General features: G+C 46.4%; 1 protein-coding gene across 2 annotated transcripts in view; it reads left to right on the top strand.

Annotated features, from left to right (window-relative positions):
* Positions 1-14,550, top strand: part of LOC120918610 (protein-glutamine gamma-glutamyltransferase E-like) — a 148,841-nt gene that overhangs the window by 132,538 nt on the left and 1,753 nt on the right. The window contains exons 11-12 of one of the 2 annotated variants that reach the window (XM_040330284.1): positions 7,152-7,309; positions 11,716-11,849. The exons of the other annotated variant lie outside the window; for it this stretch is intronic. Of the exons in view, the coding sequence (XP_040186218.1) occupies positions 7,152-7,309; positions 11,716-11,849 (292 nt within the window). The remainder of the gene's footprint in view (positions 1-7,151; positions 7,310-11,715; positions 11,850-14,550) is intronic. 2 annotated transcript variants of the gene reach the window in all.

Raw genomic sequence — 14,550 nt, 5'->3', positions numbered from 1 at the left:
CACATTTACGCTACGCCGCCGTAACTTTAGACGCAAGTGCTTTGAGAATACATCACTTGCCTCTCAAAGTAGCGGCGGCGTAGCGTAACTACGATACGCTACGCCTGCTTAAAATTACGCCGATCTACCTGGATCTGGCCCATAATGTATAATGTAGGACCAGAATTCTAAGGGCCTGCTCACATACCAGGAGCATTAGAGAGAAACGGATGCTGGGGGAGTGAGGAAAATAATAATACTGTGCTTATTTCAATCCCCTGAGCAATTAAAGGCCAAGTTCACCTTTACAGAAAAAATATTAAATGCATATATTTTTGCAGGAGCCTGGAAAGCATTGCACCCATGATCAGTAGCTTAGACGTGCAGAATGAAAAAGTGTGTTTTTCATTTCGATTCGTTATTTACATAAATTTGTTTTGTTAAATTTGTTTACTCTGTTTAATTCATTTTCGGAATTCGTTTTGCTTATGCATATACAAATTGTTTTGAAATTTTTTAATTCAAATTTGAATCGATTCGAAACGTTTTTGAATCAATTTTGAATATTTTTCGAATTCGAGTAGTTATTCAAAAAGTTTTCGAACTTGAATCGTTTTCCAATTTCCAAAGAGAATAAAATAACAGAAAATAAAAGAATAGAATAGAAAAATTTTGAATAGAATATAAAAAAATAAATAACAGAAAATAAAAGAATAGAATAGAGTAAAACAGAATAAAATAGGATAGAAAATAAAAGAACGGGATAGAATGGAATAGAATAGAAAGGAATATAGTAGAATAAAAAATATTAGAATTAAATAGAAAGAGTATAACCATCTTCTGAAATTCAGGTAGAATAGAATCAAAAAAACAATACAATAGAATAGGCTAGAATCAAATAATATTTTATTTTATATGTATTCTTTTTCTGTTTGTTTTTACTTTTCTATTCTATTATTGTATTTTCTAATCTTTTCATATGCATGCAAATTTAAAAAAAAATCTATTTGAAATTCAAATTTAAGAAGATGGTTATGTTATTCTATTTGTTTCTAATAAATTCTAGTCTATTCTGTTCTTTTATTTTCTCTTATATTCTTTCCTATTTTTTTTTCTACTCTATTCCTTTATTTTCTATTCTATGTTATTCTCTTTGGAAATCCAAAAACTATTTGAATTGGAAAAATATTCAAAAACGATTTGTTTAAATTCGATACTATTGTAATACGAAAGTCATCCGAATTTTAATTCGGAACGAATGAAACGAACCGCACATGTCTACAGTAGATCACAGGTGTGATATGGGACATCTCCTCTAGCTTTCAGCCCATACCTCCATACGGGCTTTCTGCTTGAGGATGTGTCAGTGGACTATGAGAGCGCTCATTAGCACCCATGCTGCCCTGTGCTTTTAAATGTAACTTAATGTTTATAAGTACTAATTGCAGGGGTGTCAAACTCAATTTCATTGCAGGCCACATCAGAATTATGGTTGCCCTTAAAAGGTCAGTGTATCTGTAAGACTTTTTAAATGTATCCAGGGTTTTTTCCCACAGAGAATAGGTGCAGGACCTCAACCACGCCCCCCTGCTGAACCGCATTAAATTATGGGTGTGGCCAACAGGCAGTGGGAGGATCTTAAAGGGGCAATAAATACCGGGAGTGTGTTATATGCAGAGTTCAGGGATAAGCTATGTACAGAGTGCAGTTTCAGGGGTACCGCACCTATCCAGCCCGGCTCTAGTACCCCCTTGAAATGGAGTTAGCGCCACTTCTCTCTCATTTGAAGGGAGATCATTGGTCGGCACAGATGGGGGATCACATTGCAGCTTACCACGTGATACCCCATCCCACACTCCACCTACATCTCCGCTGAAAAGAAATCTGTCCTTATAAACACAGGCTTCTGTGTTTACAAGTGACAGTGGTGATTGGGGAGTGCAGGGTGAGAGCTAGAAGTGGAGAAACACTGTTCTGCCACCTTCCAGTTTAAATAAATCCCTAGGTGTGAGGGCAACATGAAATGGTCTGGCGGGCTGGATTCGGCCCATGGACCTTGTGTTTCACACATGGGCTGTAGTATGTTGATTCAGTGATCATCACTGCGGCCACAGGTTGAGAACGTTTACTAGAGAAACGTGTATGAAGTTTTTCCCTTGTTGGAGCAAATTAGACCATGCATTATTTGGGTCTTTAGCCTTACTCTGGATGAACTGTGGGCGTCTTCTATTGGTTGAACTTGATGAACCTGTATGTGACGAACCCTTATCTTCAACAGGACTATGTCTGCCATAAATGCTTCCTTTGTCCAGAACCAGCATCCATCTTTAGCCTACCCAGTCACTAGACGTACCACAGTGTAGGGTGAGAAACAGCAAACTCCTTTGATCAAGCACGTTACAACAGATATATAACTCAGAGACACTCCCCCCCCCCCACCCTTGAATTCAGGGCGGGGTAAACTGTCCAATAACAGTAAGCACACAGGTCAGGGGTATTCAAACTTCCCAAACTTCTTATCAGTAGGGAGAGCTTTTGGAGGAATTCACCCCTCCCCTCTCCACCCTACCCCCAGTCTACATGCCAGGAACACAAATACATATATCCATCCCATAATAAATAATAACGTTCTCCTAAGGCAGACAGACACAACAGAACAATAAAATACAACCACACCCCAAACAACCCAACAAAGAGTATAAAACAAAATGAGACAATATACAATATATACACACACACACACACACACACACACACAACATTCCAGTGTGGTTGTACAGTGAGTCCAATTAGTATAGATCATAGTGGGGTTCTCAGTTACCCTGTGTCACTAATGGACACAGGGTGATTTACACATAAAAGGGGCCAGGGGAGCTGGACACAGAGGCCCAGATTCTCGTACAATTGCGCAAAACTGGGCGGGCGTAACGTATTTGATTTACGTTACGCCGCCGCAAGTTTTACAGGCAAGTGCTTTATTCTCAAAAAACTTGCCTGTAAAGTTGCGGCGGCGTAGCGTAAATCACCCGGCGCAAGCCCGCCTAATTCAAATTAGCCGGGTAGGGGGCGTGGAGCATTTAAATTAAGCGCGTTCCCACGCCGAACGTACTGCGCATGCGCCGTCTGTAAAATATCCCAGGGTGCATTGCTCCAAATGACATCGCTAGGACGTCATTGGTTTCGACGTGAACGTAAATGGCGTCCAGCCCCATTCACGGACGACTTACGCAAACAACGTAAATTTTTAAATTTCGACGCGGGAACGACGGCCATACTTAAGATTGGTTGCGCCACCATATAGCAGGGGTAACTTTACGCCGGGACAAGCCTAACGTAAACGTTGTAACTTCACTGCGTCGGCCGCGCGTACGTTTGGGAATTCGCGTATCTAGCTAATTTGCATACTCGAAGGGGAAAACGACGGAGGCGACACATAGCGGCCAAAAAAAAATTGCATTTAAGATCCGACGGCGTAAGAGCCTAAGGCCCCGTACACACGGGAGGATTTATCCGCGGATAAATCCTCTCGAGGATTTGCGCGGATTTTGATGCGATGGAGTGTACTCACCATCGAATCGAAATCCGCGCCAAAATCCTCTGGCGATGACGTGTCGCGCCGTCGCCGCGATGATGACGCGGCGACGTGCGCGACGCAGTCATATAAGGAATTCCACGCATGCGTCGAATCATTACGACGCATGCGGGGGATCCCTTTGGACGGATTGATCCGGTGAGTCTGTACAGACCAGCGGATCCATCCGTTGGGATGGACTCCAGCAGATAGATATGTTGTGCATGTCAGCAAATATTTATCTGCTGGAAATCCATCGTATGGGAGAAAAATCAGCGGAAACAGATCCACTGGATTGTACACACCATAGAATCTATCCGCTGAAACCGATCCGCTGAGATTTTTCAGCGGATGGATTCTATGGTGTGTACGGGGCCTTACGCTTGTCGGATCTAATAATTATCTATGCGTAACTGATTCTAAGAATCAGTCGCATAGATACGACGGCCCAGATTAGGACTTACAACGGCGTACATGGCGTTGCGCCGTCGTAAGCCCTTTGAGAATCTGGGCTTTTCCAGAGCTCTCCAAGGTAAGCAGAGTTCCACAACCCACCCCCCCTCCCCCCACCCAAAGTGACTCCCGTCACACATCGCCCCTTTCAGGAGGAGACTAACACAGGAGACCCCAGACGGGTTAAGTCCGAAGTTAGTCAGAGGTTCAAGTTCCCCAATCCTGGTATCTACACTGGCCCTTCACCTTGGAGTCCTTTCAGCCGCTGGAGAGAAGACAGGATGACTGGGCTCACCGACTGCCCAGCATCCCTGGGGTATCCAAGTGGAGACTTCAGTCCTGTCCACTTTCACAGGAACTCCCTCTTTTGTTAGTCGAGTGCAGAGGCCAGTTGCATTCTGCCTGTTAGCACTTCAGCTGAGGTCTCCACATCATCCACTCCGGCTAACTGTTGGGGAGTGACCGTCAGCTTCTCACCATGGACCCCTGGAACTGACGCAGGTGTGGGGCAGAGGTCTTGAACCCTCTGTCCAATGGCCAGCGATTCAGCTGGAGAAGTCTCTTGGAACTCCACAGATGCTACTGTTCGTGCTGAGCAGAGCTCAGTGAAATTTGGCCCTGATACCAGCTCTTCTGCTGGAGGCTCACCAGATTGTCGTTCCTCAGCAGAACAGTCTATCAAATCCCCAATCTCTATAACTGGTGTTTGGGGATAGAGATTCACCATCTAATGTCCGTAGAATGAAGAGGAGGTTACTGGTGCTGGGCAGAGCTCAGTTATGTCTGGTCTTGATGCCAGCCCTCCTGCTGGGTTGGTGGCATAATTTTGGGGTGCCATCTGCTGCTGGAAAGGGGAGCCAGTTGCTCCACATCCCTTACTCTCACCTGGCTGCTGGGACTGCATGCCTCTGGTACTGTCTCCCAGGTGCATGGATCTTTGCTGGGGAGGAAAGATTGCTTCCTCCACCCTGACCAACTGTTGGAAAGGGAGGATGAACACCTCCTCTCCCTTCTTCCCCTGGATCTTAATCTGGTGCTGGGAAGTGACCATCTCCTTCTCACCCTGGGCCTCCGGAACCGTCACAGGTGTAGGGCAGAGGTCTTGGACCCTCTGTCCAGTTGTCAGCGATTCAGCTGCAGAAGTTTCTGGTAACCCCACAGATTCTGCTGGCAGAAAATCCCATGTCTCTGTCAGTATTGTGGGAGAAAGGCCTCTTCTCCCAGGATTGCTGAAGCTGCTGTTGGTGCTGGGCAGAGGTTAGCAGAGCTTTGCCCTGTTGTCAGCACTTCAGCTTTGGAGACAGCAATCTCTGGAGTTTTCACTGTTCTAGCAGTTTCCTGTATGCCCTTCCAGATGCTGTTCCTTCCATAGCAAATAGTCCAGATCAGGTTTAAGCTCTGAGACCCCTGCAAGACCAAGCATTGCCTCTCTGTTTTCTCGCAGGTCTTCAAGGGTAGGTTCCCCTTCATCGCCAAACACAAAACAATCTGTAGGGCTCTCCCACAGCAATCCAGGGCTGTCAAAGTCATATCCCTCCGGAGAGCATTCTGGTGTCTCCCCTAAATATTCCTGCTCTGCGTGCCATTGCAGAGTCTGATACCGATTGTCCAGCTCTATCTCCTGCTGAACCAGCCTGTCCAACTCAGTCACCCATTGCTCCTGTGGCCGCTCTCCCAAGAATTGCATCCGTAACTCCCATTGTTCACTGGCCTGTTTCTCTGGGATTGGAAAGCACTTGTCCTGTTGCATACCAGCAACCTGGAAAGCTTTAATCCAGAGTCCTACCCTAATCTGCTGCCTGAGCTTCAGGTATTCATCCGCAGACACAGTCATGGTGTATGCTGAAAGAAAGGACGATCCACAGCAGCCCCGGGATTTCTGATGCCAGATCTATATCTCTGCTGGGGTGACCAAAGTCTGCTATCCCGATCTTGAATTCAGGTGGTGGTTTGGACATGTTCACAGCGAGGAAGCACGGTCCCACCGCTGCCAACCAGTTGTGACGAACCCTTGTCCTCAACAGGACTATGTCCATAATAAATCCTTGCTTTGTCCAGAACCAGCACTACCCAAGACTCTTTAGTCCACCCAGTTAATAGTCGTACCACATTGAAGGGTGAGAAACAGCAAATATATATATATATATATTCACACAAACACACAACATTCCAGTGTGGCTATACGGTGAGTGTGATCAGTACAGATCATAGTGGGGTTCTCAGTAACCCTGTGCCCCTAATGGACACAGGGTGATTTACACATAAGAGGGGCCAGGGGAGCTGGAAATAGAGGCCCGGATTCCGATAGGAGTTACGACGGCGCATCTCCGGATACGCCGTTGTAACTCTGAGTTGCGGGGTCGTATCTATGCGACTGATTCATAGAAAGTGTCTTACACTGTCGTATCTTAGGCTGCATATTTACGCTGGCCGCTAGGTGGCGCTTCCGTAGATTTACGCAAGGAATATGCTAATTAGGTAGATACGCCGATTCAGAAACGTACGTCCGCCCGGCGCATTTTTTTACGTCGTTTACGTTCTGCTTTTTCCGGCGTAAAGTTACCCCTGCTATATGAGGGGTATCCTATGTTAAGTATGGACGCCGTTCCCGCGTCGAATTTTGAAAATTTTACGTCGTTTGCGTAAGTCGTTCGCGAATAGGGCTGTATGTAATTTACGTTCCCGTCTAAAGCAATGACGATTGCGGCGTAATTTCGAGCATGCGCACTGGGATTCTTTCACGAACGGCGCATGCGCCGTTCGTAAAAAACGTCAAATACGCGGGGTCACATGTAATTTAAATAAAACACGCCCACATCATCCACATTTGAATTAGGCGGGCTTACGCCGGACCACATACGTTACGCCGCCGTAACTTAGGGCGCAAGTTCTTTTTGAATACGGAACTTGCTCCCTAATTTACGTCTGCGTAACGTATCTGAGATACGTTACGTCTGCCGATAGATACACTATTGTATCTGAATCCGGACCAGAGTTTCCAGAGCTCTCCAAGGTAAGCTGAGTTCCACAAACCCCCCCACCCAAAGTAACTCCCATCACACTGTACTTTTTCAGCCTGAACGTGAAACCATATTTTGCTGTGCTTTGATGCCTTTCAATAACCTTTATTTATGTACTTGTTTTCCAGAGAAACCTCTTGAGATGAAATTACCATATGTTGTTTATAGAGAGGCCATAACTGCAGACAACATGATCCAAGTTGTAGCTGTGTGTACCGAAGAAAAGGGAAGCAGCTTGCTAGTAAAAACAGTGACTACGCTGAAGAATCCACCACTGCTGTTCAGGGTATGACTTAAAATCTTCTTACTGCACTCCAATGTCCAGAGGTACAATAAGGGGTCTAGTTACAAAACAGAGGTATGGCCATGACGTGGGTCATACCACTGCTTTAATAAAACTCAATTTTGAGCACCGGCCGCCACTGTAGAGCAGTGATTCTCATCTAGGGTTCCTCCTGAGGTTACTAGGTGTTCCTTGAGCTGCTTCAGCAGAAGACCTCATATTTCATACTGCCATCATAGTTCTGAGTCCAACGCCTCTGTGCGACACCATTTAATTTTTAGGTGTTTGTATAGGTAGAATTTTGCCCATCTGTAATAATGGCACATTTTGAACATAAATTTAACCAAGGACCGAAAGGATTTGCCCCCTTAATGACCAGGCCATTTTTTGCGAGATGGCACTGCGTCGCTTTAACCACTTAAGACCCGGACCATTATGCAGGTTAAGGACCTTGCCCTTTTGCCCTGACAATTGCGCGTTCGTGCGACGTGGCTCCCAAACAAAATTGGCGTCCTTTTTTTCACACAAATAGAGCTTTATTTTGGTGGTATTTGATCACCTCTGCGGTTTTAATTTTTTGCGCTATAAACAAAAATAGAGCGACGATTTTGAAAAAAAAACAATATTTTTTTCTTTTTGCTATAATAAATATCCCCAAAAAAGATATACAATTTTTTTTTCCTCAGTTTAGGCCGATACGTATTCTTCTACATATTTTTGGTAAAAAAAAAAAAAAAAAATCCCAATAAGCATTTATCGCTAAATTTATAGCGTTTACAAAATAGGGGATAGTTTTATGCCATTTTTATAAAAAAAATATGTTTTACTTGTAATGGCGGCGATCAGCGATTTTTTTCGTGACTGCGACATTATGGTGGACACATTGGCCACTTTTGGTACCATTGTCATTTTCACAGCGAAAAGTGCTATAAAAATGCACTGATTAATGTGAAAATGACAATGGCAGTCAAGGGGTTAACCACTGGGGTGGGGGCGCTAAGGGGTTAAGTGTGCCCTAAGGGAGTGATTCTTACTGTAGGGGGGCGTGGCTGTAGATGTGACGTCACTGATCGTCGTTCCCTATATCAGGGAACAGACGATCAGTGTCACTGCCACACAGAAGAATGGGGAAAGTGTGTTTACACTCACCTCTTCCCGTTCTTCAGCTCCTGTGACCGATCGCAGGACACCAGCGAAGGCGATCGGGTCAGCGGGTCCCGCGGTCACGGAGCTTCGGACCGGGTTGTGACCTCACGGCTGGGCTCTTAAAGGCAACGTACAGGTACGTGCCTGTGTGCAGCCGTGCCCTTCTGCCAATGTATATCGGCGTGAAGGGGTCCTTAAGTGGTAAACTGACAATTGCATGGCCGCACGACGTTGCACCCAAACATCCACGTTGATTCGTGCTCAAATTAACGTACAGGTACGTTGCTTCACATGATAGGGCCATCCTGACACAGTATTCATGCGGTGGGCAAGGGTGGCAATCTTGACATTCTTTAGGCCCCTTTCACATTGGGGCGGGAGCTATACCGTCGGATTTGCTGCGGGATTCGGCCGCTAGCGGCGCGGTATTAACCCCCCCTAGCGGCCGATAAATGGTTAATACCGCTGTAGAGGCGCATTGCTGTTGTTTCCCATTGTTTTAAATGGGAAGGAGCGGTGAAGGAGCGGTATACACGCCGTTCCTCTCACCGCTCCAAAGATGCTGCTGGCAGGAGATTTTTTTCTCTCCCGCCAGCGCATCGCCTCAGTGTGAAAGCCCTTGAGTTGCAGTGCAGGAGTTTTTCAGGCGGTATAGCAGCTCTATTTTTAGCGCTGTACCGCCTGAAAAACTCCTCAGTGTGAAAGGGGTCTAAGTTTTAGCAGGGGGTTCCCCAGTATCTGAAAAATATTCCAAGGGTTCCACTGAAGTAAAAAGGTTGACAAAAGCTGATACAGAGTATTTAAACCCAAGTACAAAAATGTATTATGTTGGAACCTACCATTCTTTAAATGTAATGGCTCCATTTGTTTTAATTTTTTCAGGCTTTTGTTCTCATTATTTTCACCGAGTGACCCTGCTAGTAATACACTTCCTGTCCTAGGGTGACAACAACATTGGGGAAATGTAGTTTTAGGGTTGACGGGGAATTCAGCGGTGGGGGTGATTTGTCGGGTGAATGGCTGGTGCTAGCACTGAAAACATCCCGACACCATGCTTAATTTGGTGTCAGGATGATCAAATCACATTATTTCTATTACTACATTGTAATATATAATGAAATAGTTCAACTCACCAGAATGCAGAATCAGTGGGAACCATTGCCTGTTACCAGATGCAGCATGTCATTTGCCACCGCCGCCTGCCACCAGATGCGGCGTGTCACTTTCCACCATCGCCTGCCACCAGATGCTGCGTGTCACTTGCCACCAGATGCAGTGTGTCACATGCCACTGAGGGGGAAGAGAGAGGGGGACAGGGAGAGAGAGAGAGGGGAGGGGACAGATAGAGGGGGACAGGGAGAGAGAGAGAGAGAGAGAGAGGAGAGGGGGACAGGGGGAGAGAGAGGGAGAAAGAGGGGGGGCACAGAGGGGGGGACAGAGAGAGAGGGGAGGGGCAGAGAGAGGGGGACAGGGAGAATGGGGACAGGGATAGAGAGGGGAGGGGGAAGAGAGAGGGGGACAGGGAGAGAGAGGGGCAGGGGGCAGAGAGAGGGGGACAAGGAGAGAGAAAGGGGAGGGGGCAGAGGGGGACAGGGAGAGGGGGCAGAGAGAGGGGGACAGGGGGAGAGAGAGGAGAGGGGGACAGGGGGAGAGAGAGGGGAGGGAGAGAGAGGGGGGGGCAAAGAGGGGGGGACAGAGAGAGAGGGGAGGGGCAGAGAGAGGGGGACAGGGAGAATGGGGACAGGGATAGAGAGGGGAGGGGGAAGAGAGAGGGGGACAAGGAGAGAGAAAGGGGAGGGGGCAGAGGGGGACAGGGAGAGGGGCAGAGAGAGGGGGACAGGGGGAGAGAGAGGAGAGGGGGACAGTGGGAGAGAGAGGGGAGGGAGAGAGAGGGGGGGACAGAGAGAGAGGGGGACAGGGAGAATGGGGACAGGGATAGAGAGGGGAGGGGGAAGAGAGAGGGGGACCGGGAGAGAGAAGGGGACAGGGAGAGAGAGGGGCAGGGGGCAGAGAGATGGGGACAAGGAGAGAGAAAGGGGAGGGGGCAGAGGGGGACAGGGAGAGGGGGCAGAGAGAGGGGGACAGGGGGAGAGAGAGGAGAGGGGGACAGTGGGAGAGAGAGGGGAGGGAGAGAGAGGGGAGGACAGAGAGAGAGGGGGACAGGGAGAATGGGGACCGGGATAGAGAGGGGAGGGGGAAGAGAGAGGGGGACCGGGAGAGAGAAGGGGACAGGGAGAGAGAGGGGCAGGGGGCAGAGAGAGGGGGACACGGAGAGAGAAAGGGGAGGGGGCAGAGGGGGACAGGGAGAGGGGGCAGAGAGAGGGGGACAGGGGGAGAGAGAGAGGGGAGGGGGCAGAGAGAAGGGTCAGTTTCTGGTCAGTGACAGTGCTCAGCTCACATACTTGAATGGTCCAGGGGGGGCTTTAATGTGACTGTCACCTGCTTGTTTAATCTTCCTGCTCCCTCTTGCTCTTCATAGATGTAACGCATGGACAGGGAGAGAGGGTTGGGAGAAGCAGTGTGTGTCACAAGCTGGCTCATTCATGCTGAACAGAGCAGTGTGCGAACCCCATCTTCTAGGGCAGCTGCACCGAGGCAGCTGTCAACCGCTTCCCACACACTGACAACAGGGATGTTCCGGAGGATGGAGAGGCAGCGGCCGTCGGAGGACTTCTGTCCCCGCCCACCAGCGTGACCTTTCAGACACCTATTGCAGCGGCAGAGCCTGCCTGCCCACCACCTGTGCTACAGGTGGTGGGCAGGCCGGAAAAAATAAGAAGCAGCAAAACACTGAAGCACCCAGCAAGCTCCCACCATCCCGACCCAGTCCACTCCTGAACTGCTGCCTCGGTCCCATGGTAGGGCCAGCCCTGCGCAGTACAGCAGTGCTCAAAATAATGGCTGCGCGGGCCGCGTAGATTCAGAGTTACACCGGCGTATCTACTGATACGCCGGCGTAACTCTCTATGAATCTGGCTAGAAATGTCTAGTGTAAACTTAATGTAAGAGTGCAGCACAGGAAGTTACCATTTCACAAGATTCTGGCAGGATCACCTGCCACGGATATAACAAAAAGCTCTGAATAGTAATCTTAACGGGCTGAAAGGAAGCAAAGAGAAGTTCATTATTAGGGTTTACATACACTTTAATTTACACATATTATTCAGCATATTAAAACTACTACCATCACCACTATTATTACTACTATAATAATAATAATAATACTAATAATAATACAGATTGTATATGCATTTTATTTATAGCCTATCGAAGATGTCAAATCTGGCAAAACTGCACGTGTGGATTGCATATTTACTAACCCACTCAAAGAGGTTGTCTCGAACAGTACTTTGATTATAGAGGGGAGTGGCCTTATAAGTGACCAAAAAATTATCAAGTGAGTATAAATATTATTTGAAAAATTGTATAAAATGTAATATGCTTTATCATAGCTTAAAGCGGAGGTTCACCCTCAAAATGAACTTTCCAGCATCCTTAAAGCGGAAGTAAACCCATCAATTTAACAGTTTGAAAAAGCAGTTACATTCCTGGCATGACGGGAATGCTAACTGTCACATTGGTTGTGCTCTCAACCAAACTGTCAAACCATCCAATGGCTGGTGTCATAACTGATCACATGTACAGCATCATGGCAGTTGAAGATTAAACAGAGGCCAAGACGCGCCTTAGCAGCCGTCAATCAACTCCTCTTCGCTTAGAAACGCCCATTCCCCGCAGGATTCCCCGCTCGGAGCCGGAAAACAAGGGCTCATATAACGATAAGTACAAGTAAAAAATAAAAAAAAACAGCATACTGCAGATGTTAGCAGTATGCTACAGCTAATGTCAAAAAGTGGATTTTTGGGTGAACCTCCGCTTTAACCACTTCAGCCCTGGACCATTATGCAGCTAAAGGACCAGGCCACAATTGCGCGGTCGTGCGACGTGGCTCCCAAACAAAATTGACGTCCTTTTTTTCCCCACAAATAGAGCTTTCTTTGGTGATATTTGATCACCTCTGCGGTTTTTATTTTTTGCGCTATAAACAAAAAAGAGCGACAATTTTGAAAAAAAATCAATATTTTTTACTTTTTGCTATCCCCAAAAAATATATAAAAATATTATTTTTTCCTCAGTTTAGACTGATACCTATTCTTCTACATATTTTTGGTAAAAAAAAAATTCATTAAGCGTTTATTGATTGGTTTGCACCGCTCGTATCTTGCCCAAATCTATGCGTAACTGATTCTATGAATCAGGTGCATAGATATGACGGCTCGGATCCGGACTTACGACGGCGTACGTGGAGATACGCCGTCGTAAGTCCGTTGTGAATCCAGGCCTACAGTAAGTCTCTCAGTACCACAAGGTCCATGATGCACTGCTCCATAATAGCTAAACCGATCAAGTTGCAGCAATATAATAAATGAACACCGGAGGGAGCCGAGTTCCTTTTAATCACAAACTGTACAAAAGTAGTCTATGAGCTACATTCCAAGTGACAGCTTGCTAATATATATTATAGATTTTTTTATATATATATATATATATATATATATATATATATATATATATATATATATATATATATATAAAATCTCATGTTAAAAATACAACACATGTTCTAGAAAGTAAATCACATTTGATTTTAGTTTCATGATGAAAAAGTGTCTGACTACATAAGAAAATATTATATATTGAAAGGACTATACCAGTGGTTCTCAACTCCGGTCCTCGGGACCCACTTACAGGGCAGATTTTAAATATTACCTTGAGGAAAACATTTCAGTTAATTTCAGTTATTTTGAAAACGTTTCAGTTATTTTGAAAACGTGACCTGTTAGTGGGTCCCGAGGACCGGAGTTGAGAAATGTATTTTTCTGGTCCTATGTCTAAGCTACAAAGTAAACCTGTAAAAAGAAAGAGAGAAAAGATAATAAAAGTAAATAAAGAACAAGCATTTTAAAAAGGAAAGTAGCAGAAAAGTTAGCGTAAGAGTAGCAATGCTAACCTGTTTTTCAAAGATACAGGCTCCTCTCCTTTTAAAAAAAACGTTCGGGTTTGGGAACCCGAACCCGAACTCCGAACCCTATTGTAGTCAATGGGACACGGACTTTTAGAAAAAAAAAATGCGCGGAGGTCCCCGCAAATTCAATAACCAGACCCTTTAGGTCTGGTATGGATATTAAGTGGAACCTCGCCGTCAATTTAAAAAAAAAATGACGTGCGGTTCCCCCTAAATATCCAAACCAGACCCGTTATCCGAGCACGTTGACCTGGCCGGTCGCAGAAAAGAGGGGGGGATAGAGTGCCGCCCCCCCCCCTCTCCTGAACCGCACCAGGCCACATGCCCTCAACATGGGGAGGATGTCCCCATGTTGATGGGGACAAGGGTCTCCTTGCCCGGTGGTTGTGGGTGTAGGCGGGCGGGAGGCTTATCAGAATCTGGAAGACCCCTTTAACAAAGGGGACCCCCAGATCCTGACCCCCCCCCCCCCTGTGTGAAATGGTAATGGGGTACACTGTACCCCTACCATTTCACGAAGGAAGTGTAAAGTCTTGTAAAAAAAACACACACACATACACCGTAGAATAAAGTACTTTATTAAAAAAAAAAAAAAAAAAAAAAAACTCCAGCGGTGATAATCCACCCGTTCCCGGCTTCCTGCGTGGAATGAAAGCCAGGAGGCTAAAGTGTTGCACAGACTTCTTGGGCCGGATTCAGATACCTCCGCGTATCTGTCCGGCCGGCGTAACGTATCGTAGATACGCTCTAACTTTGGGCGCGAGTTCTTTATTCAGAAAGAACTTGCGCCCTTAGTTATGGCGGCGTAACGTATGTGTTGCGGCGCAAGGCCGCGTAATTCAAATGGGGATGTAGGGGGTGTGTTTTATTTAAATTATGCTCGACCCCGCGTATTTGACCTTTTTTTTGAACGGCGCATGCGCAGTTCTTGAAAACATCCCAGTGCGCATGCTCGAAAATCCGCCGCAAAACGTCATTGCTTTCGTCGTGAACGTAAATTAGGTCCAGCCGTATTCGCAAACGACTTACGCAAACGACGTAAAAAAATTCAAAACTCGGCGCGGGAACGACG

This window comes from Rana temporaria, chromosome 12, assembly GCF_905171775.1.
Source record: "Rana temporaria chromosome 12, aRanTem1.1, whole genome shotgun sequence".
Classification (NCBI taxonomy): domain Eukaryota; kingdom Metazoa; phylum Chordata; class Amphibia; order Anura; family Ranidae; genus Rana; species Rana temporaria.
Note: the sequence above shows the minus strand (reverse complement) of the source record. Positions and strands in the feature narration are given on the sequence as shown.